Source organism: Artibeus jamaicensis, unplaced genomic scaffold (assembly GCF_021234435.1).
Source record: "Artibeus jamaicensis isolate MK-2021 breed Jamaican fruit bat unplaced genomic scaffold, CSHL_Jam_final scaffold_369, whole genome shotgun sequence".
Classification (NCBI taxonomy): domain Eukaryota; kingdom Metazoa; phylum Chordata; class Mammalia; order Chiroptera; family Phyllostomidae; genus Artibeus; species Artibeus jamaicensis.
In genome coordinates, this window is record NW_026522042.1 from 1,570,387 (window position 1) to 1,596,793 (window position 26,407).

At 59.0% G+C, this 26,407-nt stretch overlaps 1 protein-coding gene across 1 annotated transcript in view; it reads left to right on the top strand.

Annotated features, from left to right (window-relative positions):
- DHX29 (DExH-box helicase 29) overlaps positions 1-24,082 on the top strand; it is a 36,107-nt gene extending 12,025 nt beyond the window's left edge. The window contains exons 9-27 of the mRNA XM_037145130.2: positions 579-744; positions 1,033-1,156; positions 2,378-2,992; positions 4,149-4,292; positions 7,501-7,677; positions 8,246-8,386; positions 9,310-9,454; positions 9,590-9,707; positions 10,392-10,476; positions 11,611-11,699; positions 12,685-12,813; positions 12,893-12,968; positions 13,607-13,831; positions 16,334-16,470; positions 16,877-16,970; positions 18,875-19,177; positions 20,065-20,196; positions 21,065-21,161; positions 23,431-24,082. Of these exons, the coding sequence (XP_037001025.2) occupies positions 579-744; positions 1,033-1,156; positions 2,378-2,992; positions 4,149-4,292; positions 7,501-7,677; positions 8,246-8,386; positions 9,310-9,454; positions 9,590-9,707; positions 10,392-10,476; positions 11,611-11,699; positions 12,685-12,813; positions 12,893-12,968; positions 13,607-13,831; positions 16,334-16,470; positions 16,877-16,970; positions 18,875-19,177; positions 20,065-20,196; positions 21,065-21,161; positions 23,431-23,486 (3,053 nt within the window). The 3' untranslated portion in view covers positions 23,487-24,082. The remainder of the gene's footprint in view (positions 1-578; positions 745-1,032; positions 1,157-2,377; positions 2,993-4,148; positions 4,293-7,500; positions 7,678-8,245; positions 8,387-9,309; positions 9,455-9,589; positions 9,708-10,391; positions 10,477-11,610; positions 11,700-12,684; positions 12,814-12,892; positions 12,969-13,606; positions 13,832-16,333; positions 16,471-16,876; positions 16,971-18,874; positions 19,178-20,064; positions 20,197-21,064; positions 21,162-23,430) is intronic.
- Positions 24,083-26,407: the final 2,325 nt, after the last annotated feature.

Genomic DNA, 26,407 nt, shown 5'->3' on the forward strand with positions numbered 1-26,407 from the left:
CGGTTGTGACAAGATGACCGAGGTGCACAGGCCAGGAGGGAAGTGAGCTTTCAGCATACACAGGTGGGGCGTTACAACCTGGCGCGTGTGCTAGCGAAGAGAGAGTCCCCTGCCAGTACCAGAGGTGACAAGGGGCCTGATCTGGACAGAGGAGCGCCACGTGCCACTACCCTGCCCTGGGAGCCGAGGGACGATGGGTGTTCACCTGGCGATGGCTGGGCAGGGCTGACACAGGAAGTCTCCAGCGCAGCACCATCCAGGGCGGGGCTGCTGGCCAGCCCTGAGGCCCAAGCGTCGGAAGAGCTGATTGAGGGCACAATGAGCTGCTGTAGGCAGACCGAGGCCGGTCTGTGTCAGGAGCGCTTCCGTGCCACCTTCCTGCCTGTCCCTCCTTCCCCTGCTTACCCTCCGTCTCTTCCCAGAAGCCAGGGGACTGGAAGGAGTGCGCACCGCCAGAGGCAGAGGGAGGCTGCAGTAGGGAGCCCAGGCCGCACCGGGTTGGCGGGCGCCAGGCCTGCTTTGCCCACCCTGTGCTGCTGCACGGCCGTGGTTGACAGCCACTGTGTCTGTCATTTCAGAGAAAAGGAAGGAAACTCGGGACGTTCGGAATCTCGACTACACGGCTCGGAGCTGGACCGGGAAGTCCCCCAAACAGTTTCTCATCGACTGGGTCAGGAAGAACCTTCCCAAGAGCCCGAACCCCTCCTTTGAGAAAGTTCCAGTAGGTCGATACTGGAAATGCAGGTGTGTTTTTGGTTTCTTTGGGGTTTTTTTGGGGGGGAGGTTGGTTAACTGAAGGACTTTTAGAAAAATCAAAGATGAAAATCTTTTTTGTTTGTTGGGAGCTAGGTTGACACTGAGGAAGCTCTCTTGTTCCACATCTTGGGTTGATAGCACTTATAAATCATCAAGTACATGTCTTCCGTGGAAACACTTCATTTAAGGAACTAATGTAAACTTAGGTCTGTGTTGAGGGAACGCTGGCCAGCTTCGCTTCACCGACGTCGTTTATGGTTTCCTGGTGTCCCGCAGGGTGAGGGTGGCCAGGTCCGAGGAGGACGTGCTGGAGGTGTGCCCCACCATCCTGACGGAGGACGGCATGCAGGCCCAGCACCTGGGGGCCACGCTGGCGCTCTACCGGCTGGTGAAAGGCCAGGTGAGACTCCCGCTCGCGTGCTTTGGAAACACCCGAGGAGCGGTGGCTCTGCGTGTTCTGTCTGCGTGACACCGTGTGTGTACACGGAGGCGGCGCACACTGAACTGTGGCCTCTGTGCCAGCTTGCTCCCTGCTGGCTGACTCTCTGGGAGGCCCCGTGTCTCTGTCTTCTGACTTCCTCTCAGTCCCGGACCCAACCCGGCTCGGTCTTTCTCTCCCTGGAGGCGGCGGCAGCCTCAGACTTTGGGGCCGTGCCACTTACAGACTAGGATCACTGTGCTGGGGAGGGGCAGGGAAGGAGCATTTTTCAACAGGTTTCCTTTAATGGTACATTGTCTCCCAACGATAAAAAGCTGTGGACGCTGGTTCTGGTTTCAGTTGAAGTTATAGTAACTGGAAGTTTCCTGTTTAAGGGAAGGTGGAAGGAAGGTACTGCTGAGGAAGGAAGCACCTTTGGGAGGGTACAGTGCTCTCTCGGGGGACTGCCCGTGTCCTGTTTCTACAAGAAGTGCGTGTGTCCGTGTTCGTTCAGGGGAGGTTGGAGCCACTGACTATCTCAGACACCCAATAAGTGGAACTCCACACGATGCCTCCCTCCAGTTTTGTCAGTGCAAGTTCCCAGTGTCTTTTTTGTTTCCCTCGTTCTGCAGACTGAGGCGCCAGGAGCCCAGCTTAACCGACAGCAGTGAGCACCGGTGCTGCAGAGGGGCCTGGGCTCCGCTCCAGCACAGACCGGGTGCCGTCGCCCCGGGGGCGAGGCTGTCTGCAGCTCTTTGCCCCGGAGCCCTCACAGCGGCCAGCATCTCGGGGGCTTTGCCTCGGAAGCTGTGGGGCGTCTGTGCTGCTCAGGCAGCGCCAGGGCGACATAGACAGACACACCCGCCCAGCTGGGTTCGCGGGAAGCACACCCCGTGCGCTGGCCTGCAGTTCCCCTCGGGGGCGCCAGGGGGCACTCAGCACCCCACCTCCCAGACAGAGAAACCCGGAGGGGTTAAGCCACTTGCCTGAGGCCACACCGCTGGCAGGTTTGGGAGCTGCAGTTTGATAGGCTGCTGATCAGTTTGCATCATGCGCATGTACATCTTCCCTTAGAAGGAGCAGCTGACCAATTTAAAAGAGAAATTACGTTTAAGAGGAAGGTAGCCATCCTCCTGCGTTCTCCCCTGAGTTTTTGTGTCCACAGTTGGTGACACTAACTACTGCTGTTTGTGTCCCGTGTAGTCGGTTCATCAGTTACTTCCGCCCACCTACCGCGATATCTGGCTGGAGTGGAGCGATGCAGAAATGAAGAAGGAGGAGTTGAGTAAAATGGAAACCAACAGACCACGCGACCTGTTCATTGCCAAGCTTCTGAACAAAGTGAAGCAGCAGCAGCAGCAGCAGCAGCAGCAGGTGCGCTCCGACAGCAGGAGGGAGCGCTCCGAGGACCCCGAGGAGTCCTGGGAGAACTTGGTCTCCGATGAGGGCTTTTCGGCACCGCCCTTGGAGCCGGAGGCGCCGGAAGACCTGGAGCCGGTCAGAGCGCTCTTCAGAAAGCTGCGGGGCACACCCAAGTACCAGCGGCTGCTCCAGGAGCGGCGGCAGCTGCCCGTGTTCCGGCACAGGGAGGCCATCGTTCACGCTCTCAAGAGGCACCGGGTGGTGGTGGTGGCCGGCGACACGGGCAGCGGGAAGAGCACGCAGGTCCCGCACTTCCTCCTGGAGGACTTGCTGCTGGCGGAGTCGGGGACGCGCCGGTGCAGCATCGTCTGCACCCAGCCCCGCAGAATCTCAGCAGTGAGCTTAGCCACCAGGGTGTGTGACGAGCTGGGCTGTGACGGCGGACCTGGAGGGCGGGTAAGGGTCCCCACCACCCTGGGGGAGGGCAGCTTGGCTCATCTTTGCTCTTGGGGTCCAGACAGAGCCGGCACCAGATGGGAGTCTGACCGGCACTTGCCACATGCCGTGTGACAGGCACGCGGGGACGCCACTGTCCTTCACATGGGCAAGGTCGTTAGTCTGTCGTGGAAACTCTCGTGGGAGGGAGAATGTGTCAGGTCGATAGGTGAGCAGTCAGATGTGTTACAGACGAAATGAGCCCTCAGAGACTGGGCAAATGCAAACCTGATTCTGCTACCACGTATCTCAAGTTTTTGCGAATCTGTTCTGTGGAATGTGGCCCTGCACGGTTTTCATTCGTTTTTTTCCATGAGCAGAAGGGAACACCAGTGCACTAGGAAGTTCTAGACCATTTTGTAACAAATAGAGAAAGCGTTGAGCGCCCACCGTCGTGCGTTTGCCACGTCACGCAGGGGCCACCGAAACGCGTTAGACCCCGGTGCAAATGCCGAGCCCGTGGGACTCAGCTTAGCTGCGCTTGGAACTGCTCTTTCCAGCGGCTCTGTCTGTCTTTAAGGTGGGGCCCCTCCGTTAACAACTGTTTTGTGTAGCAAATTGTTTGGCTTCCTCTCATGGGATGCGGGAGGAAAAAGACACTTTGTCTCATGAGGAGCTCACATGAAGGCAGTGACAGCCAGGCACACAGATGACACAAGAGTGTCTGAGGAAGTCAGAGGGAAAACGTGGGAACTGAAGTCAGGGCTGCCTCGGTCCCCTGCGCCATGCTGGCCACTGCCCTTCCCGGAGGCCGCGTCAGTGACCGTGGTGGGACCACAGACCGAGCGCAGGAATGCCCGGGCCCTGCTCCTGCCCCACTCAGCCCAAAAGCCTGGTCACATTCTGCTGTCACATCACAGTGCTCGGGGCAGAACGGCTTACTGTCTTCTCGTCTCCACACTTTGAAAAGAACTGAGGAGTTTCTTGTCTAAAATGAGCAGAACCAGGGTCACAGTCGTCTGTGACTGAGGCCGTGGGGGCAGCACTGTGAGCGCCAGCTGCAGGGGGTCCATCTGCCCCTGCCCCCCGCCAGCAGCAGGGCCAGCCCTATGCCGCCCCCGCCCCCGTCTGACTCCTGGCCCCGTGTGAGACCTCACCTCGCCCCGTTGCCCCCCAGGACTCCCTGTGTGGGTACCAGATCCGGATGGAGTCTCGGGCTGGCGAGTCCACCCGGCTGCTCTACTGCACCACAGGGGTTTTGCTGAGGAAGCTTCAGGAGGACGGCCTGCTGACCAGCGTGTCTCATGTCATTGTGGACGAGGTGAGTGGTCTGCAGCCGTGCTCGCGTGGATCCCGGACGCTCCGTGTCGCAGAGATGCTGCTCGTAACACCAGCCGGCGTTCTCTCTGTGCCCACAACGCCAGACACGTGGTCCTTTCGTTTTCCCTGGTGAGCGTGTCTGGGGGGTTGGTTTAGTAAACACCGAACACCCTCCGCCGGGTGCCGGGTGCTGCTCTGAAGGCCCTCGTGTAGCGACCCGTGCACTCCCAGCAGCCCGTGCAGACAGCACCGCCTCTGCGTCACCGCGCAGGGCCCGCGGCAGAGGTGAGACAGCGGGCCGCTTCACGCAGCCCGCCGGCTCCGCGCCGGGTTCCAGGCCCACGGCAGGCTGCGTCTGCGCACCGCGGGCACACTCACCACCTCTCCACCACATTCAGACATCAGAGGGCTTCCTCCAATTCCTCCAAACCCAGGGACTCCTTTGTCAACGTGTCATTCTGTCCCTAGAGACACCCACTTGCATCGGGTTTCAGTGCACACTTACATTGAATTCTGCCAAAAGTTCCACTCGAGAGTTATTTCAAATGGCATATTGACCTGGTGTATGTAAGCTGATTTGCCTTGCACATAATTTTCCAAGAAGAAATAATGTATCTGGCATTCTGTTCCAAAAATATTTTTTAAATTTTCTCTGATTTAAAACCTTTGTGAATGTACGTCAATTCACTAAGTTCAAAGACAGTAGTGAAACTTCAATTATTCATTGGTTTTTAACTAATAGATTAATATTGGCTATTGGGCTATTTTGTTCCTTTTAGTTAGAAAATACTAGAAGTGTAGAAAAATACAAAAGTGAAAATAAAAATTATAGTCTTATGGTCTAGAAAAAATGTTGACATTTAATTTGTGTATTTATATATGTATACATGTAGTTTGTATGTCTTCTATACTTGTTTTATGTTACTAGTTTACAAAAGCATAATTTTGTAGTAGCTTTATGGTTATAATTTGGATGCCCATATTATTTAACCATTTTCCTGTTGTCAGACAAGTGGATGTTAAAATGTCTTTTTTTTTTTTAAATATTTTATTTATTTATTTTTAGAGAGAGGGGGAGGGAAGGAGAAAGAGTGGGAGAGAAACATCAGTGCGTAGTTGCCTCTCATGTGTCCCCTACTGGGGACCTGGCCTGCAACCCAGGCATGTGCCCTGACTGGGAATCAAACCAGCGACCTTTTGCTTCACAGGCCTGTGCTCAATCCACTGAGCTGTACCAACCAGGGCAAGATGTCTTTTAATAACCTAATAGTTTGGTGGTAGGTAAGTGGTAGGAGGTCGTCTTTCCTTAGGAGTCCGTTCTCCCACAGAGGGAGAAACTGCTGTCCTCACTCAGGGGGAAGGAAAAGGGTGTGGGCTGCGGGCAGGCCCACAGCGCCCCCTGGTGGCGGGCGGGGCCCCAGTCACTGCCCCGCTCTACACGGCCAAGGCCGAGACTTTCTCAGTGTCAAGGACAGCATAAGCAGAGTGCCGATCTGTCCGTTTATAATGAGACACTGTTACTGTTGGGTGAGTTGAAATAATTTGTATTGGCTACTCAGTGAATTTTCTTGACGCCCCAAGTACCAGAAAGGTAAATGTGTGTCGGAGTGGACCCTGGGTTAAGAGCCAGACCAAGTTCAGGAACCTGTTCCTGACGGTGCAGTGTCAGCAGATTGCAGACGCGGCTCACTGGGTGGTCCCACTGCCACTCTCCTGAGTGACACAGTGACAGGAAGAGAAGGGCCCCGAGGTCGTCACTGTGTCACACCTGAGGGTGTATGCGGTACAGCGCCCGGAGTCACTGCGGCAGCTCCTGCGCCCAGCTGCCTCGCCATTCCCCAACGGTGCTGGATTATACAGCACAGGTTCTCATTGGCCCTGCTTTGCATTCCGGCCTCCTCCTCTCTCTCTCTCTCTCTCTCTCTCTAATCACTGTATTAAGTTCCATCTATTCGATGATATTCCCCAGATTTGTTTCTTGCTTCTTCTTTCTCCCACATCCGCACCAGGGGTGTCCAACCTGCAGCCCAACACAAAACTAAATTACTTAAAACATTATGAGATTTTGTGTGTGTGACTACAATGTCGCAGTGTATTTAATGTGTGGCCCAACACAATTTCTTTTCCAGTATTGACCAGAGACGCCAAAAGGCCGGGCAGCCCTGCCGAAACTCTGAGACCTGTTACAGGGTCTCCTTTGCTCAGACTCACTCACTTCCCTCTGGACTCACTGGGACCGCTCTCCTGTGGGTCGCCGTTATCTCTTTAATTCCTGTGAGAGCCTCTGGTTAAACGTCCTGCGTCCTGCTGTGCGCTCTCCTCCACGGCGTTCTCCACACGGGAGCCGGAGTGTCTTTTTAAAAACCAAACACTCGTCACTCCCCCACTCGGGGTGCGGTCAGCCCCTCCCCTGCGCTCCAGGCCTTCTCGGGGCAGCTCCTGAGCCATGTCCCTGGCTCCCCACCCCCGCCCGTTCCCCACCACCTGACCCTCACCACCGCGATGTGGCCCAGTCTGGGTTCCGTGACCACTTTCCCCCTCGTCCTGTTCCCTCCTCCTTTCATTCGAAGACCCCTCCAGTGCTCAGCACGAGGGCAGTTTCTCCCTCGGCCTCCTCAGCCCCAGAAGCAGCCCCCTTCGGGCGTAATCTCGCGCCACCCTGGGCAGTGTCCTTGTCTCGGACAGGCACCGTCACGGAGACGGCTGCAGGCGTTGACACCCCAGTGTGGAGCGCGGTGCTGGAGCTCCCGCATCCTGGGCTCCGTTACGGAGGCTTTGCTCAGCCCCGTGGGGTTGTCGCAGCCACACAGGAAGTCTGCCCTTCTGTGCTCTCATTTCCCGGGGGCAGAAACACCCCGTTTCCTAAAGCTGCACCGCAAGTGACCAGCGAAGAAGGGAACCCAAGGGTCGAGTCCCGAGCCCCAGCACTTACCCACCATCCTTCCAGCCAAGCCAGCGAGTAGACCACTTTCTCCCACAGTTCCTGATGCGCTGTGGCCGCCCGGAGCCCAGTGGGGCAGAGAAGGGTGGGGTGGGGCTTGGGGAGGTGGGCCGGGCAGAGGGTTCTGGAGATTGGCTGCGTTCTAGACACCCAGCTTCCCCCGCTCTCCGCGTGCACAACACTGAAATCGCAGCCAACTTTCCGACATGCGTGTCTGGTCACCTGAGACTTCTGACAGGTGCTGAAGATCCGCATCCCTGTGTACTAGGTTCACGAGAGAAGTGTCCAGTCGGACTTCTTACTGGTCATCCTGAAGGAGATTTTGCAGAAGCGCTCCGACCTGCATCTGATCCTGATGAGCGCCACTGTGGACAGCGACAAGTTCTCCGCTTACTTCACACACTGCCCCATCCTCAGAATTTCAGGAAGAAGTTACCCCGTCGAGGTGAGTGTTCCCACAGCATGTGTGCCAGCAGAACCTGCGTGCCCCCCGGGGAACAGCCCCAGCAGGGGCACTCGGGCAGAGCGGGAGGGACAGAAGTGTGTGCCTGGGGGTGCGAGGCCACAGAGAGGGCCACCGGGGCCCCGGAGGCAGTGCTGCGGCCCTGGCTCGGCGGATTCTGCCGGGAAACGTGCCCTGCAGCCCATGACGCAGCGGCGCCCTGTGCAGGCGGCCAGGCCCCCGGGAGTGGCAGCTAGTGGGAGGGGCTCCCTGCACCGCCTCTCCCGGGCAGGCGGGGCTGTGTGGCGTCCTCTCTGCCCTGCGATTCTTCCTCAGTTTTCACCGTCAGACACAGACACCATGACGTCATTCGTCCTGAGACCTCCAGGGACAGACTCCTCCTTATGAGCAAAGCTCTGCATTTCCAAATAATGCAGATAAAGCGTTTTTCATAATATTCTGAAGTTGCATTTGGTGACATTCCAGAGTTATGAGTCCCCTTGTTCTCTTTAAAATGGTATTTACTGATATGAATGTAAGTTCCCCATTTGCATGCCTTATTCTATTGCAGGTTTTTTATCTGGAAGATATAATAGAAGACACAGGGTTTGTACTGGAGAAAGACTCAGAATATTGTCAGAAATATCTGGAGGAAGAAGAGGAAATAACCATTCGTGTTACCGGCAAAGCAGGGGGAGTGCAGAAGTGTCAGGTACACAGGACCCTTTGAAGGACGGCTCACAGTGCTCTCCAGCGCTGGGCTGCCGTGAGTTCGAGAGCCGTGCTGGCACCATGGACGCGAGTGCGGTTGGCAGGAGGGGGCGGACCTGACGAAGGGTCCCCTTTAAAGGTCAGCCTGGGCTCTGGTGTCTCGTCATTGTGGACTTCTGGGCCACAAAGGTGCACATCCAGAATCAAGGGCTGTGAGAGGGAAGAGAGAGGTGGCGTTGGTGGGCGAGGACCCCCTCTGCGTTACCTGGCCCCTCCAGAGGTCAGGACACGGCAGGCGCCAACGCCTGGCCGGCAGCTCCCAGCGGCCTCTGCCCACCATGTGCCCGCCTCAGCTCTGCAGTGGAGCTGCCCGGGCGGCGCAGTGCTCGCTGCAGAGCCCGTTTCCAGTGTGTTTTCGGAAAGGGCACAAAACTGTATGGTCCTGTGTTTGGTCAGCTGTATGGTCAGCCAGTGGCCCCGTGCCCAGCAGGAGTCTTCCTTTCGTTCGCGAATCTGGTCTGGGGGGGGCCACAGGTACTTTGTCCTCTAAGCAAGCAGGTGACTGGGACTCAGCCACCACAGTGAGACCCGGGCAGGAGGGGGCAGTTGCACACCGAGACAGCGGTCCGCAGCGCCGTCTCAGCCTCCTGCTCTCCAGCGGCCTCGGCGCAGTGTGCGCAGTGTCTGCCTCCTTCTGTTCTTGGGCCTCACACGTCCCTGGCGAGATGAGAACTTCGTCGTGAGTAGGGGTGGGATGAGGTTGAGTTACAGGGCAGAGGTGAACTTCCGTGCTGTTTCCCACGGTGAAACATTGTATTCCTGCTGTTTTAACACAGTAACACTGGTGACAGTGAGAACTTTCCCCTCCTCCGTCTTAGGAGGGCACTTATGTTTGTCCCATCTTTTTCCGCCTGTTTCCGTTAGGAGTACATCCCGACTCAGACGGAGGCAGGCGCGGGTTTCAACCCCTGCTACCAGAAGTACAGCAGCCGCACTCAGCACGCTCTTCTCCACGCCAACCCTCAGAAGGTCAACCTGGACCTCCTGGTGGAGCTTCTCGTGCACCTGGGTGCGTGTCGCCTGTCACGCGCCCGCGTCTGCTCTGATGGGACTTCCTGTTGGCGGGCGGTGTTTGGGTAACGCCTCCCGCGCTGCCCCTTGTCTGCCTTCTTATCTGGAGTAGCCCGTCCTTTCTGACTTGCAGAGAGGAGTCCCCGGTTCCGAGACACGGAAGGAGCCGTGTTGATCTTCCTGCCCGGCCTGGCCCACATCCAGCAGCTGCACGACCTCCTGTGCACTGACAGGAGGTTTTCTTCTGAGCGGTGAGTACAGATCTGAGCACTGTTATTTCTGGTGGTTTTCAAGTTCCAAGAGGTTCCATACATGAAAACTCTGTGAAAATAAGATGTCATTTTTTTATTTGTAGAGAAAGGGAGGGAGAGAGAGAGGGAGAGAAACATCAGTGCATGGTTGCCCCTCATGCGCCCCCCACCAGGGACCGGGCCCACAACCCAGACATGTGCCCTGACTGGGAATCGAACTGGCAACCCTTTGCTTCCCAGCCTGGTGCTCAGTCCACTGAGCCACACTGGCCAGGGCTGTTCCGTTTGCTTCATGTAATGAAGAGGGGGAGTCCTGTGGGTGAGAGCAGGACGGGGACCCTCCCCAGCCGCCGGGTGTGCAAACCCACACACACTGGTGGGCAACGTGCCTGCTCCGGGCTTCGTCACGGTGCACAGCTGCCGCGCACCGCGTTGGGCTTTTCGGGCCGAAGTCAGGCCGTCCCGAAACCCAGGGAGCCCTCTGCTCCATGTGATCCATGTCCGACTTCCCTCTCCTCGATGACGTAGGGGGTTCACTGCACCCTTGTCAGAACTTCCGTGTGTGTGTAAAATTTTTCGTGATAAAACATGTTCAGGTTGCTCCCTGTCTGCCAGTACGTTTGTTCTTCTTTGCAGTGTCTCCTAAGGAAACTTTTGCTAAGAACTGTGGTTTGAACTTTCCAGATACAAAGTGATAGCTCTGCATTCCATTCTTTCAACCCAAGACCAAGCCGCGGCCTTCACACTCCCGCCTCCAGGAGTCAGGAAGGTAACGCTCGGCGCAGCCGGTGCGGGGCCCCGTGGGAGGCGGCGGGAGGCGCTGGGACGGCCTCCGAGGCCGTTACCGTGCAGGTGGCCCGCGACGGCGAGGTGCTGCGGCCCAGCACACACAGAGGCCAGCCAGCGTGAGGGCACAGCGTTTGGCCACTGGCACCTTATCAGAGGGACAGGACTCTCAGGAGGAATGTCGTGGCTGTCGCTCGTGAAAAGAACGTCGTGGCCCCGAGCAGGCGCCGTAAGGGACGCTGTGGGTCAGGAGCCCCCGGAGTCCAGGCAGAGGCCTTTGTTTTGGGGCTGTTCAACCTCACCCTGATGTTTGTTTTTTTGTGACAGTAGCACACAGACCGTTAGGTCGGGGGAGTCTCAGCACTTCCATCGGGTCCAGGATCCTGGAGGAAGAAGAAGGGAGCGTCTCTGGTTTTGAACCTCTGTCAGCGGGGAAGAGGGCACAGTGCAGGAGCCTCGGGGACACCGTGCTCCCAGACAGAGCCAGGGCTTTCCTGAGGGGGCCTGGCCCACCCGAGCGGCTGCCCCGTCTGTGGCCCTGGGCGACCCAGTCCCCTCAGTCCTCCTCTTCCTCGGGCACGGCCCGGCCCCCGCAGCTCTCAGAGCGCAGTTAGAAACCGCTGGTCCAGGTGGCTTCCCGGCCTTTTTGCACTCTGCCTGGGCCACTTTTAGGGGGCCTGGCTAGAGTTAGGAAATGGTGTTTTTGTTGCATTGAAAATTTGTAACTTAACCAGCAAGCCGCCCCTGTGACGAGCGCAAACTAATTAGAACAAATTAAAATTACACAGCAATAAACAAGTAGATTGTGAGTTTTTGTGAACATTGAAATTCCCTTTTTTTATCCTCACACAAGGACTTGCTTATTGATTTTAGAGAGTGGGGAGAGACAGGGAGGGAGAGGGGCATCGGGCGGCTGCCTTTTGGACGCGCCCCAACCAGGCACCAAGCCCACGACCCAGGCGTGTGCCCTGGGCACCCAGCCTGCAGCCCGCCGAGCTGCAGCAGCCGGGCCTGAAGGCCGCGCTCTAGGTTCCCGGGCTCAGACTCCGCAGAGCGGTTCTCGTGGCGGCGTGTTGCCGACAGTCACTCCCGAGACATTTTGACTTTTCTCCTTCAGGTCGTTCTCGCCACCAACATCGCAGAGACCGGCATCACCATTCCAGACGTCGTGTTTGTGGTCGACACCGGCAGGACGAAAGAGAATAAGTGAGTTCGACTTTCCCAGGTGAAAGCGCTTTTAACCAGAAACGCATGCGGGGCTCTTGAATTCCTAGGGAAAGTCACGGGTTTTAGAGGGGGACTTCCAAATATCCTAATTCTGCCCAAAGCAAAGCTGCAGGAAATTCCAGGTTCGAGGCCTCCCGCTGCCGGTTTTCCCGTGAGCAGCCAGCGTGCGCTGCTTCCAGACACGCGCTCTCCGAGAGGATGTTCAGAGCCTGCCTTTGTGTAAATGTGTTGGTTTGTGAGACAAACTGCTTCACAAAAGCATTATTTTGAGATTATAAAAACGAGTATGGGTTTTGGAATTACAGCTGGAGTCGAATCTTTGATCTATAAGCTCAGGCAAGTGACACAACGTGACCCCGGTCGTGACCATCAGCGTCCCCACACGCAGATGAGGAGGGCGAGCACTTCGTGACGAGGAGTGCCCCGGGCCGTCACCGCACGGCGGGTCACTGAGCCGGGCTTCCGCCGGGGAGGCCGCGCCCCTGCAGCTGTGTGCGTGTCTGTGCCACACAGTCGGCCGGGGCCACCGCCTGCACATACCGGCCCGAGCAGCACAGGGCTGGCACACTGTCTGGAAGAGAGCACAGCTGCCGCGTGCAGGGGAGGCGTGTCAGGGCCTTGCGGCCCCTGTGACGAGCACGGCGACACTTCTCAGAACTCTGGGGGCTCCCGCTGCTGAGCTGGTAGGCGTTCCACCGAGATCAAGGAGGCGCCACGGTCAGACTGACCTGCGAGGCTGAGGCAGACAGGCTCTCCCCGTGTGCCAGGGCTGTAACGTGGTTGTGGGAGTTAGTGTGCGGTGCTAACTCTCTAGATGTGAACCAGGATTTGGAAAGCACCGCTTCTCAAGGATACTGGACTCGTCTCCGTTATCTTCGACTCCACTTCCGGAGCCCAGTGTCGCAGCTTTTCCGGAGGCTGATTTAAGTTGGTGACGCGCACACTCTTCCTCGCCCATCTCTAGGTACCACGAGAGCAGTCAGATGAGCTCCTTGGTGGAGACGTTTGTCAGCAAGGCGAGCGCGCTGCAGCGCCAGGGCCGGGCCGGGCGGGTCCGCGACGGGGTCTGCTTCCGGATGTACACGAGGGAGAGGTACGGCGCGGCGTGGAGACCCGGTCAGTGCGCGTGGGGCGAGGACGCGAGCGACGTGTGCTGCTGTTCGGTTTTTCAGGTTCGAAGGCTTCATGGACTATTCTGTTCCTGAAATCTTACGTGTGCCTCTGGAGGAGTTGTGTCTTCATATCATGGTAACCCTCGGAACTCGGATGAGTTTGGTATTCCTCACCCCCTCTAGAAAACAAGATTAAGACCCCGAACTTACCTCGTATTGCTCCAGATGTTTGAGACTTTTATGGGGTCACTGCGAATAAGCGGCCTCCCCACTCCCCTGTGCTGCGGTCCCACCCAGACTCCCGTGCTCACAGGGCAGCACGCGCCTCAGTCCCGCACTGGTCATTCTCAGCCGGGGGTGACCTTATGCACCGGGACAGGGGGCTCTGTCTGCAGGCATCTCATGGGTGGGGTTAGAGAGGCTGCCAAACCTGCAGTGCCCCGCACAGCCCCCCAGACGTCAGGCGTCTGGTCCACGGAAACCACCCAGCTGACACTGGGACGCCCTGACCCAGTGGAGGGCTCCGCGGTCGGAACGACCTGCCACGCTCTTTAGTTCTCAGGTTTTCTCACCGTAGAAATCGGGCACAGAGACTGAGCCTGTGGACCAGAGGCCCCCCCATGCACCCCTAGCACTCCACACAGGCCACACACACGCACACGAACTGCCAGTGACGGGAGAGGCGAGGGGCTCGGACGCTCGCCCTCCCGCGTGGAGGTGCTGTGTCCGGCCTCGCCCTCGGGAGTGCTGACTCGCCGCCCCCTCCGTCGGCAGAGGTGCAACCTGGGCTCTCCCGAGGATTTCCTCTCCAAGGCCTTGGACCCCCCTCAGCCTCAAGTAATCAGCAACGCGATGCACCTGCTGCGAAAACTTGGTGCTTGTGAGCCGAACGAGCCTAAGCTGACTCCCCTGGGCCAGCACCTCGCAGCCTTGCCCGTGAACGTCAAGATCGGCAAGATGCTCATCTTCGGAGCCATATTTGGCTGCCTGGACCCCGTGGTAAGAGAAGGGCGCTGTGGCGCTGCACTTGGAATCCCACTTTGGCTGAGAAATTACCAGGTTTGGGAGTAGCCTTTGACCTCTCACTCGGTTCCCTAACTAACTGGAAGGTACTGACATGAAGGAGGAGTTCTGAGTGTTTAACTTCACATCCAGGAAAGTGTATTGTCCACGCCCATGGGCTGTCACATGGGCCGTGGGCTTGTCTGGACGCTGCTGCGAAGCGTCCCACTCGCAGTGTGTTATTCGACTGAATGTGTAGCAGACCGGAGGTTGCCAACCTTTCTTGTCTCACGGCACACGTAGGCTAATTGCTAAAGTTCTGTGTCACACCAAAAAATCCGTTTTTGCTGACCCGACAGAAAACAGGAGTGATTTTGACTCCTTTGCACTGGATGGCTGTTGTGTTGGCTGTTGTCATTTCTGTGTGACGATCTATGGGACAGACATCAGTGCCCGGACCGAGCAGTCGGGTGCCGTGCGTTTTGTCCGTTCTCTCTCGGCGCACCGAGTGCACCCCGCCGCAGTGGGCTGGTCTTGGGCAGCTCGGTGCCCGCAGACCCTCCCGTGCAGAACCAGACACGCTCTTCCTCCCACCTTTCCGGGTTAGGTCTCTGCCTTCCTTCAGCCACAAGTACTCCGACTGCAGAGCTAGGATTCCTAAAGGCCGGCAAGCACCAGCCGTTCTGCTCCTCACAGCGTCTCAGACTCACCAGGCTTCCTGCCTCTGCCAGACCCTCTGGGCCCCCGCGTCAGCTGGGCCACGGCAGCTCCCCGGCACCGCCGAGGTGTGGCCTGATCTGGGACAGCCAGTCGAGGCTGCTGCAGAGGCTGGACAGAGAGTGCGGCTCTCTCGGGTCTCTTTTTCTCTAGCATTAGAAATAGATCCTTGCCAGAATCGTGTCAAGTCCAGAGAGTGACCTCTGCCTCGGCCGCCAGTCTGAGAAGCTGCTGCCACAACGCGGGTCGTCAGGAGAGGCCATCAGCGACACGGAAAGGGAGCCCACCCAGTGGGAGAACGGATTCGCCAGCGGTACCTCGGACGAGGGTTTAACCTCCAAAATGCACGAAGAACCTGTACAACTCAACACCAGGAAGGCAACCCAGTTTAAAAAGTGGGCAACAACCCTGGATAGACACTTCTCCAAAGAGGGTGTACAGATGGCCGATGGACGTGTGAAGATGCTCACTAGCCATCAGAGATGCAAATTGAAACCACAGTGAGATACCACTTCACACCAGCGAGAATGGCCGTCCTAAACAAAGCAGCAAACAAGTGCTGGAGAGGATGCGGAGAACAGGGAGCCCTAGTGCACTGTGGGTGGGAGTGCAGACTGGGGCAGCCCCTGTGGAGAACAGTGTGGGGTTTCCTCAGAAAACTAAACATGGACCTGCCTTTTGACCCAGTGGTCCCGCTGCTGGGATTGTATCCTAAGAACCCTGAAGCACCACCCGTAAGGACCTGTGCACCCCAGTGTGCACAGCAGCACAATTTACAAGAGCCAGGTGCTGGAGGCAGCCGCAGTGCCTGTCAGCAGATGAGCGGGTATAGAGCTGGGGTGCGTTCACACAGCGGCACGAACACCGCTCAGCAGAGGGAAGGGGGCGCCTGCCTTTCCTGAGAGCAGGGTGGACCTGGAAACCGCGACGCTGAGTGAAGTAAGAGGAAGACAAACGGCGTATGATGTGTGCAGTCTAACGACCAAAATACACCGACAGGTGAAACAGAGGCGTGGACAGACTGACAGCTGTCAGAGCGGCGGGGGGACGGGGGACGGCGTGAAAGAGGGTGAAAGGGTCGGCACAGAACCCCCATGCATGACCCAGGGACACGGGCAAGTGTGGGGATGGCAGTGTGGGGAGGGAGGGGGTGGGGGCTGGGGGGAGGTGGGCCAAGCGCAGGAAATGGGGGCAGCTACAGTAGTGTCAGCAATAAAAGTACAGCTTTTAAAGGCCAGCGTGGGGCCCTGGCTGGTGTGGCTCAGTGGACCGACCAAGGGCCTGTGAACCGAGGGGTCGCTGGTTCGATTCCCAGTCAGGGCACATGCAAGTACAGCACGGGCAAGAGTAGGTTTACAGTTATGAGTACGTGAAACAGAACTTGTTCTTGCACTGTTAGTTATTCAGCGTTGCATTCTTTCCCATCGAACAGTTAAAAGCCTGCTTCTGCCCGCCCTGCATTGAAGAGCATTGCAGGCCATGGGGGTTGGCCGGGCGTTGGGTGTTGGAGTGAGTGCCCTGGGACGGACCGCGGGTCACTTCCTCGGTCCCGTTTGTCTCCGGTGCCAGGGGTGCTGCCTTCTGCCTCCCAGAGACGGTGTGGGAGCAGAGTGGTGTGTTTTCTAAACTCCCTGACGTGACACTTACATTTCCGAATTGAGACGGAAGTGCGCCTGCTCTCACGGAGCGTGGGACTGCGGAAGGCCGCGGCACGCGGCCCCAGAGCGCGGCACTTCCGTGGCGAGCCTTCTTCGACCACAGACCCTTGGCCTCCCCGTGCAGGCGACGCTCGCCGCGGTCATGACGGAGAAGTCCCCCTTCACCACCCCGATCGGGCGGAAAGAGGAGGCGGACCTGGCCAAGGCGGCGCTGGCCGTGGCGGACTCCGACCACCTGACCATCTACAGGGCGTACCTGGGGTAAGGCGAGGGTCGGGGCTGCCGGGCCTGGGGCGGCTCGCTTCTCAAACACGTGTCGTTGACTTTCGTGAAGAGATTTGAGTTCATAACTAAGTTGTAAACTTGTTCTTAGGTAGGTCATCTTTCAAGGGCGTAACTAACTGTACTGCAGATCCATAGTTTTATAACACTCCTAAAGTTTAAGAACAGTGCGTTCGTATATTATGTGTGTTTCATGTGACGTTAATTTGCTGCAATACATAAACAGAAAATGTGCATTGTGGTTGAATTCTCAAAAACAGGCGGTAGCTCCCATTGGCAGACCACCCTCCTTTCACGTGGTGGTAACTTAGCGCGTCCTCGGGGGTGTCTGAGGACACGGGTTTGCCCAGAGAGCAGGCGGACCACCGCCCTCGTATCTCTGTAGGTGGAAGAAGGCGCGGCAGGAAGGCGGCTACCGCTCTGAGATGGCGTACTGCCGGAGGCACTTTCTCAGCCGGACCTCGCTGCTGACGCTGGAGGTGAGTCGGAGGACAGCCCCCCGACGGGCCACCAGGCCGAGGGATGGGCGGGTCCCGAGGAAGGAGGGTCGGCGTCCGGGCACCGGGACGGGTGCCGGACTCTCCCCTCCCCAGCAGTTCCCGTCACGGGTCAGCCCCCGAGCATCGCCACAGGTCACCCGTGACCGTTGTCTTCTGTAAAATCGTGATGACTCTAGCGACTTAAATGCCATGTGTCTGATGGGTCCCGTCCTCTGTGGCCTGTTTTCGATCCCCAAACTGTCGCCTCTGGACAGCGGGCGCCGCTCTGGGTTCACCCAAGCCCGTCCCACACGGCCCGAGCCGTCTGACGGTGCCTCATTCTGGGAGTGACCAACTGCCTTGGGGGGCTGCCTTGGCGTCTCGTGCTCTGGCTTGGAATCGGTCACTCTCCCCAAGCACTGATTCCTTTGGACAGACTTCGGTGGCGCTTTCCCAGACGTTGGCCAGCTGCTTGGTTGCCGTGTGGGATGTGAGCCTGGAGAGGCACCGGGGCGTCGCGCATCCAAGGCTGACTGGGACCAGCTCCTAACCCTGCCCCTGGGCAGGGAAGCCGGTGACTCCGGCCGCCCCTGGGGTTTCGGCCGCCCCAGGACCAGACTTCCCATGGAGGGCAGAGTCCGAGGGGGTCGAAGCGGAGAGACGTGCTGGGAAAGCCGGGCTCCTCCGCAGGCCCAGTCCCCTGGTTCTTGGCATGTGGGGCGCGGTGTCGAGTGTGGCCGGACGCTGTGAGTGGCCTGATGGGAGGGGTCTGTCTCACATCAGTCCTCTTCCTGTGCTCACATTCTGAACCGTTCAGAGCACTTTCCCCGGATAACCCGGCCCATTCCTTCTTGTGACCTGGCGTCACTGCCGGGACGAAGGACAGCAAGGCCCTGTTCTAGGGGACAGGCCTTGTCCTCCCGAAGCAGGCGGAGGGTGAACTGAAGAAAAGCCCCTCCAGGCCGCTGACTGGGACCCCACCGCAGTGCCGTCCACACGCCTTGGCCCCCCCCCGCCCCCCGCGCCGCCCCCTCCTTCCCAGAGCCTCCCCCCCCCCCAGGCCTGTGTTGTGGCCGCAGCGCCTGTCGGTTCTTCCTCCCCCGGAACCCAGGTCCCCTAAGCCCCCAACCAGACACCTAAGGGAACTCCTAAATGGAAACATCACCTAGTAATCGCCTGTGTCCTGTTTGCTGTGAAGAACACTCGTCCTTCCTGTAGAGTTTTAGGTGGTTCGCCACTGAAAGCAGAAAAGGGTTTTAGGTAACAGTTGCATTTCCTTTGTTTTACTGTGTGTGGGGTGACATTGGTTAATAGGGCCGTGTGGGTTCGCGTGTGGGTCCTGTGATCGTCAGACCCCCACTGCCCTGTGTGCCCGCCCCCCAAAGTCAGCTCGTCTTTCATCGCCGTACATTCGTCCCCCTTTCCTGACCTAGGTGACAGTGTCAGGGTAAACGAAGTCGCTATCAGTTAACTTTCTCCAAGTTCTTTAGGAAGTCAAGGCGAGACTCCCAGAGACACGGGCAGGGGCCCCGGCAGTCTCGGTCCCTCGTCACTCTCCCCCAGCCCCGCCCTCAGCGGGCGGGAGCCGCAGGGGCAGCTGCTGCCGTGGGGGGCGTGCTGGGCGGCGGCGGGCTCAGCCACATTCTCGTCGCTCTCCCCCTGCAGACAGCCGCGTGTTTCTGACGTCCGACGTCTCGGGGTGGTGGAAACAGGTGGCGGGCTCATCCCTAGCTTTCCGGGTCTTTGTCCTCCCTAATGTAATCTGGGCTGTAGTGACGTGGATGGTCACTTGGCATCTCCCAGGTTTGACGGGAAACAGTGATGGAAGTTGGGAGGCCATTTGGCAGGTTCTCTCTTTTAATCAGTTACATTACAGCCTCGTCTCTTTCTCCCTCGACCCCTAGGACGTAAAGCAGGAGCTGATAAAGTTGGTGAGGGCGGCGGGGTTCTCACCACCCGCACCTGCTGGCGGCTGGGAAGGCGGCAAGGCGGTGCAGGCCCTTTCCTTCCAAGAGACCGCCCTCCTGAAAGCCGTCCTGGCCGCCGGGCTCTACGACAACGTGGGGAGGGTCGTCTGTGCGGAGTCGGTCGATGTCACGGAGAGACTGGCCTGCGTCGTGGAGACTGCCCAGGGCAAAGCACAAGTGCACCCGTCCTCCGTGAACCGGGCCCTGCAGACCCGCGGCTGGATCCTGTACCAGGAGAAGGTGGGGCGCCCCTCCTCCCACCGGGCCGGGCGGCCAGCGCGGCCTCTGGCTCTGGAATGGAGCCCAGAACGCGCATAGTCACTTGGTGGAAAACAGCCCTTACTCATCGGTGAAAGCAAAGGGTTCCTCGGGGACCGCCGCCACCCGCTGTACTCGAAGTGCAGAGAAGGCAGCAGAGACGACCTCCAGTCTCCTGCCGCTTCCCCGGGGTCTCGCTGAGGCGCTCTCGGTGGGGAAGGGCCGCCCAGCTGCGCTCCCAAAGAAGGGGTTTTGGGAGACCTGTGTCGTGGGGCACGGTGTGAGTCACGGTGTAGCCCTGACATGAGGTCACACCGCACGTTTACAGGTCACAGCTAGGACAGTCGCCCGAGTCAGCTTGTTAGGGTGGCAGGGACCCGGGATTTCAGCCCCACCTACCATCACTCCTAAATGTAAAACACGGGAAGTTCCCGACCCACGGTCACCGCTGGACACCAGAACCCGTGAAACTGCATCGCAGTTCTCTTCTGCGCGAATCACTTCACTGGCAGCGTCAGCATCGTGAAGGTGCTTGTTAGTCTCTCGCGGGTTCGAGGTGCGGAGCGGTGCGCGTGGAAAACCACACAGCGATCAGTAAGCAACGACACAGGAGAGGGCTCCGTGCTGCGCAGCCGCCACTGCAGACCCGCCTCTGCCCACACCGCGTGGCCCAGCGCTCTGGCGGGCCTTCGAAGCGCCTTTGGAGAACAGGAACCCACGGGGGGCGGCGCACGCAGGGGGCTGTGCGCACGCGCGTTGCAGAACTCAGGCCGCCTGTGCCGAGTCTCCGAGACGCGCGCGACCGCGATGCGCACGTTTCGTCCGCGTTCGGGCTGTGAAGGTTTGTTCTCCTGGTCGTTCCCACGCAGGTGCGGTATGCCAGAGTGTACCTGAGAGAGACCACGCTGATCTCCCCTTTCCCGGTGCTGCTCTTCGGCGGCGACATTGCGGTCCAGCACCGGGAGCGCCTGCTCTCCGTGGACGGCTGGATCTACTTTCAGGTGCGCGCTGCCGCGGACAGACGACTGGCGACGTTGCCGTTCCACTCCCGTGCGGCTGGGAGAGTTCTGGAAACATTTTGGCATTTGTGTAACTTTTTCCTGTGATTTGCCTTAAAGTAGATTATAGTATCTTGCCCCTGTGGTCTTAAATCTGTTAAATTTGAAAATCAAGTCACCTTGCTGTACAGACCATGCTCGTCTCCAGTGATAGTGGCCACTCGTCACGGGTTGCAGCCGCAGCAGCACGGCCTCCTCCCTGTAGGTGGGGCGTGGGCTCAATGAGAAGCGGCTTTCCTGGGTCGCACTGCTGCTCCTGGCAGAGCAGGGTCTAGCCCTAGGACAGCCTGACCCTCACACCCACGCTTGTCCTTGCTGGTGTGTTGTCTGAAACTCTGGGAGAGCCAGGCTGGCCTCTGCCACCAGCCAGGAGGCTTCCCCTGCAAGCCTGTCACCACCGCCCTGTGCGCACCAGGCACATCTCACCCAGGGAGCCCCGGGGCAGCGGTGTGTCCAGGCCGGGGCAGGAAAGACGTTTCCAGTGTAGTTCGCAAAGGAGCTGAGGTGGTGGCAACGTCCTGTCGCTGGACCTCACAGCTCTCGCAGTTTTCTGCAAGTGGCTGAATGGTGCACTTAGGATGAGGACCTTTTTACAGCTACAAATGATGCCTCAGTGAGCTGTTTTTAAATATGTGGTCAAATCTGTGGATTCTTAGTAAGGAAATTGAGGTTGGTGTAGCTCAGCCACAGGAAGGAGCCTGCCTCTGTCCTCCCAGAATGCCCTGGGCCAAGCCAAGATGCGCAGACCCGGGTCCAGGCGCAGGCTCGGTGCCCGGAAGCAGCTGCCTCCAGCGCCCTCTTCCCTCCACAGGCCCCCGTGAAGGTAGCCGTCATTTTCAAGCAGCTCCGAGTTCTCATCGATTCTGTCCTCAGGAAAAAGCTTGAAAACCCCAAGATGTCCCTTGAAAGTAAGTGTCTGACCACAGCGTTGGTAGGAACAGCGCACTTTGCAGCGTTGGAGTGCGCCCTGTAGTGCTGGAGTCTGAGGTCCAAGCGGTTAAAACTGTCACTAAAACGTGTTTAATGCTGACTCCCATCAGACTCACGGACAGTTGCTCGCAGCCAAACGGTGCTGCTGAGAGCCCTTTAGTTTATTCCGCCCCCTGACCCTCAGGTCTGCGCACCTGGCCATTCCACACAGCAGTAAACCGGGAGTGTGGCTACTGGAAAACGTAGGAATGAGGGGACCCCCCCCCCGCTGCCCGCCTCACAGGTGCAGAGCCTGAGTCTGCGCAGCTGCCCTCCCCAGATCATGGCAGACGCTGAGGTTCCCGTGAGCCTGGCGCAGGGCCCTGGACTGGCCAGGCACGAGGGGGTCCTCAGGTGGTCCCAGCAGCTATGAAAATACAGTCTGGAGACCCTCCGGGACACAAGGGGTCTGCCCCGTGGGAGGCCTGCGGCCCCGCGGGTTTCTGGTCTGACCTGAAACACCTCCCTTCCGCTGCCGCCTGCTTTCTGAGTGACATCACGGCAGCAAATTGGGCGGTTTTCCGGGTGGACTCCCCCCCCCCACTCAGGATGTGGTCCGTGTGTCTTCGTGCTCTGAGCTGACGTGTTTCCCTGCTCTGCTCCTTGCAGACGGGGAGCCCTGTCTAAAGGGTTGATTAGGGTCCGGTTTTCAGGGAAGGAGTGTTTCTCGTTGGCTCTAGACTCCCCCTTGCTTCGCGCCAGGAGCACCTGCATTGGGGTTTTCTGCTTTAAGGACTGACTGGTAACTGTCCCCGCGGTTCTCACTGCTGAGCAGGCGGCAGGGCAGATGAATGTGGGTGAAAAAGCCTCTCGCGGGTGTGGTTCTTCTGGCTGTTGGAAACCAGACTCTGTCCACTGTCCACGAGTGAGGGGTGCGGCCATCCCTTGGGGACTTTGTGCGTCACAGCGCAGCCTCAGCAAGGACGGCCTCAGCGAAGGTTGGTAGGGCCTCCACCTTCCGTGGAGGCAGGTGAACTATAAACGGATTCAGTGTCTCCCTTTGCCGGCAGGAGAGAGCAGCGCTCACCCGAGAGGAAGCCATTTCTGGCTGGCGAGGGGTCTGCCAGTGCGCTTGCTCCTGCCCCCCCCCCCGCCCGGACTCCACAGGGAGAAAGATTGGGGCATAACTAATGCCCAGCTTTTGAAAAAGAAGTAGCTAAAGTCCCTCCCGTGCTGCCGGTTACTCTGCTCCTCCACTAAAAATCACGGTTCTCCTTAGACCCGCAGCCACTCCCCGGGCAGCAGCCACTCCCGGGGCAGCTCGGAGGTTTGTCTCTGCCCCCAGGAGCATCAGGCCACGCCCATGGTCCCAGTCCCCACTGCACCCAGTCGGCCCTGCAGCCTCTTAGTCCTGCCGCACTGATGTCACAGCGTCCGAGGAGTGGTTAGGAGGTCACAGCGTCGGGGCAGCTGTCAACAACACCTCCTGAGCAAGCAGCGCCTCTGGGGTCTGTCTCTGTGGTGACCGGATGTGGCTCCGTTGTGGTGGGGCGAGGCTGACTCCTCGCATTGACACCTCTGTGAGCCGGCTTCCCGGGCAGCCCTTCCCTCTTCCGCTCCCTTCTGCTTCCTCCCCAGTAGACGAGGAGAGGGGCAACATTCCCCGGCTGGAGGGAGGGAGTGGCGACAGGCCGGTCCCTCCCAGGGAGTCCCCGCTCTCTGAGGAGCCCACCCAGCCTTCAGAGCAGCTGCGTAGGTGGGGAGTTAGCGGGCTCTCGTTGTGAAGGGATTTGTAATAAGTAATTCCTCACAGAGGACTAACAGTCACATCGCATCTTCCCTTTGGGCCTTCGCCTGCTCTTTGCCAAAGTCGGTGTGTGGCTGTAGCAGCAATTAAAGTAGCATTTGTAGGGCAGCAGATCACGCAGGCCAGTGGTTTTCACCTGGTGCACCGCAGGCACTGAGACACAGGCAAAACCTGGCTGCGGAGTCGGGGGCGCGACCTCCTTCCCTCTAAACCACCCAGTGAAAACGACGGCCACCCACACTGCAGGTGTCTGGGGTGGACACATCAAAGTTACTCCTGTTTTTCTGTCAGGTCAGCAAACACGTCTTTTGGTGTGATGCAGAATTTTTGTAACCAGTGTTGATTCTGCTTTAATTTAATTAAAGGAGGAGTTGTTTAGTTGTAAACAACATGCCTGTTGTTTACACAGGTGCACACCGGGAAGTGAGCTGCTGATGGATTTGCTTTTCTCTCCCATGCAGATGACAAGATCCTACAGCTCATAACAGAGCTGATAAAGACAGAGAACAGCAACTGAACCGACGCCCGTGGCCGCCTGCTGCGGAAACACAGATGAAGGTGCGGTCATGGACTGACTTGACAGCAGGCCGTCCCCCTGTGAGGTCTCTCCATCCCGACGGTGGCGGCGTGGGCTGGCGCAGGGGCAGCGGGGGACGCGCCCTCCTTCCACACCTGTGATTCCCACTTCCCTTCCAGTGACGATGTCACTCGGTGCATCTGCTGCTGCGCTCACAACAAGCCCTTGGGGGCCACCCACTGTGCGCGCCCCTTTGTGCCTTACGGGTGGGGCCTGCTCTGGGGTGCCTGTGACTTGGTGTCGGGAGCCCCCGTGCACCCCCCCGCCGCACCCTCCAGTGCCAGCCCCTGGAGAGTTGGCACCTCCCTGACGCAGAGAGAAAGTGGCCCCAGACCAGCTGCAGTCAGACATCTGTGAGCGGGCACGGCTGCAGAGGTGGGCCCTCCAGCACGCGACCCCCCGAGTCCACACCTGAGCAGCCACTCAAGTCCTAGGCACTGGGCCTGAGCCTGAAGGCACCTGCGCCGTGCGGGTGGCAGTGCCACCTGGGAGCACATAGTAGGTACTCAGTGTTTCTTGATGAATAAAGTTTTATTACCTAATTTCCATGTAGAAGACAGAATTTGGAAACTGGGGGACACACACACACACTACATTTAATTGTAGAATGGAGTTACTCGCCCCAAGCCACAGTCTGGGGGAACTAAGCAGGCCCTATTCACTCACAGTCCTGGTGGGAACCCAGTGGGCAGCTCAGGAGGTCGGGGCAGGGGCTGTGCCAGGAAGGGCCGAGGGCTCAGAAAAGGGAGTGGGGTGAACCTGAGACTAGCTGGTTTGGGGGGGCGCCTGCCTGGGAGAGAAGGACGGCCACGGTGCGCAGCGGCGGGAGGAGCAAGGCCAGAGGGAGCAGGGAGCCCAGTGGGGGGGGGGGGGGCGTGGTGCCAGTGTGTGCGGTGCCCGTCCCTGTCGGTGCTCCTGGCGTGAGCTCTGGGCGGAGACAGCGTCTCCCTGTGCCTTTCACTGTGGCGTCCCAGCGTGTCCTTCCCTCGTTCTCGTTCGTGACACTTGCCCCAAGTTTTCCCCCTCTGCCCCCTCCACCCCCGCACCCTGCCGACTGTGGGTCGTTCACACATGTTCTTTGGTCCCTTCTTCCTGCCCTTACCACCCCATCATTCCTGAACCAAGGCCAGCGCACTGGGTGTCCCAAACCCAAGGCCGGCGGGCTCCTGGAACACACTTTGCGGAAAGGGACGTGTGTCGTTGACACACAGCTCCCTGGGGTGCTCCACAGAGTGAAGGCCGGGTCGCGGTGGACGGGGAGCTGCCGCTGTTGGAAGTCTCGAGCGCGACAGCCGTTTCATGCGCCCTTTGTCTCCCTCCTTCAACAGCCGGCCTCGCCCGGGGGCCCCGACCCGGCCGCTCCATCCGTCCATTTCTCACCGCACTGGGACCTGGAAGTGCCAGTTGGTGGCCCCACCTGCCACCTGCGGGTGCTCCCAGAGCCACAGGCCCCCGGTGCCTTTGCTCACAAACTCAGAGAAATGTGTGACAAGGTGGCCTCCCCTTGTGGCTTTTGGTGTGGGGGTTCTTTTACTGCAGACGAAGGTGCTTACTGCTACCGTCTGTTTTCTGGGCGGTAGAGGAAGGAGAGACAGACAGGTCTGCCCTGTCCGCCAGCAGCAGCCAGCTTCTCCTCGCACGTGGTGGGGAGCCCTCTGAGCTGGCAGGGCACCCCAGATGACCGCTTCAGGACAATGTGACTGGGCCTCGGTGGGACCGCCCCCCACCCGAAGTGGCTGCTCCCCAGTGTATGGGGTTGTAAGCAACCTTTCACAAAAAAGCCCTCACCCGGGGAGCGGGGGGAACAGCAGGGGAAGAAAGGGACTGATGGTTCGGCCTGTGAGCAGCAGGAAGCCAGTCCTGGCCGGCCAGTCGGGGGCGGCCCGGCGGTCCCCTCTGGCCAGCACACTGCCAAGTCTGCACAGACCTCGGGCACAGCTGGCCGTTCTGCCCCCCGCCTCCCACTGCCTGCTCTGTGTAGGCAGGGGCCGTGTGCGTCTCATCCACCCTGCAGAGCTGGGCCATGCCCAGCACTTAGTAGGTGCTTGCTGAAGAGTGGGTGTGGGAGGGCAGAGACAGAAGCACAGCATTCGGGACAGCTGCGTTCCGGTCACGGGAGAGTTCCGAGACAGCGTCCTGGCATGCGTTGTCTCTCTGGGTGGGACAGACAGAGGTTCACACCGGCAGCGGAAGGTGCGGCGCGGGGGGCGCTTTTTGCCAGCCAAGAGTCTGGCTGGAGAACAGAAGAACAGAGGCAGCTTCCCTCCCGCTGAGGCTGCCTGCTCTCAGTGCCCCCCTCCCCACGCGGTTGCTGGGCGGCAGACTGGCCAGGCCTCTCTGTCCGGCACTCCCACCCTCTCAGCGCCTCCTCAGTGGGGGCCGATCCCAGACATCAGACTCGGCCTGCTTGGCGCAGCTCCAGTCCATGGCCTGTGTCCTCTGGCCAGAGGCTCCGCTTCCCTCTCTCCCCACCCCGGTTCTAGGTCAGCCTGCACCTGCAGGCTCGTGAGGCAGCTCTGCCCGCCCTGCCAAACCCCACGCAGAGCCTCGGGGTTCCTCGCAGGAAGTACAGCCCGCCCTGACCCCGTGGTCTCCTCCTGGGGCCCCGCAGTCTCAGAGCCTTCCTTCAGCATTCAGCAAGTGCAGGGCCACTCTCCATGTGAGTCCCGCAGCCACAGAGCAGGGACAGTGCCTGCGCCTGCCTCTCGGGGCGCAGGCACTGATAACACGCTGCAGTAAGTGTGCGACCTTGTGAAGCCAAAGACCTCGGGGGAGGCCAGCAACCCAAGGTCTTACCTGCCCTGCTCCCGTGACCTCTGACACTCGGGGTGTGCTGCCTGAGTCTGGAGGCCTCTGTGCCC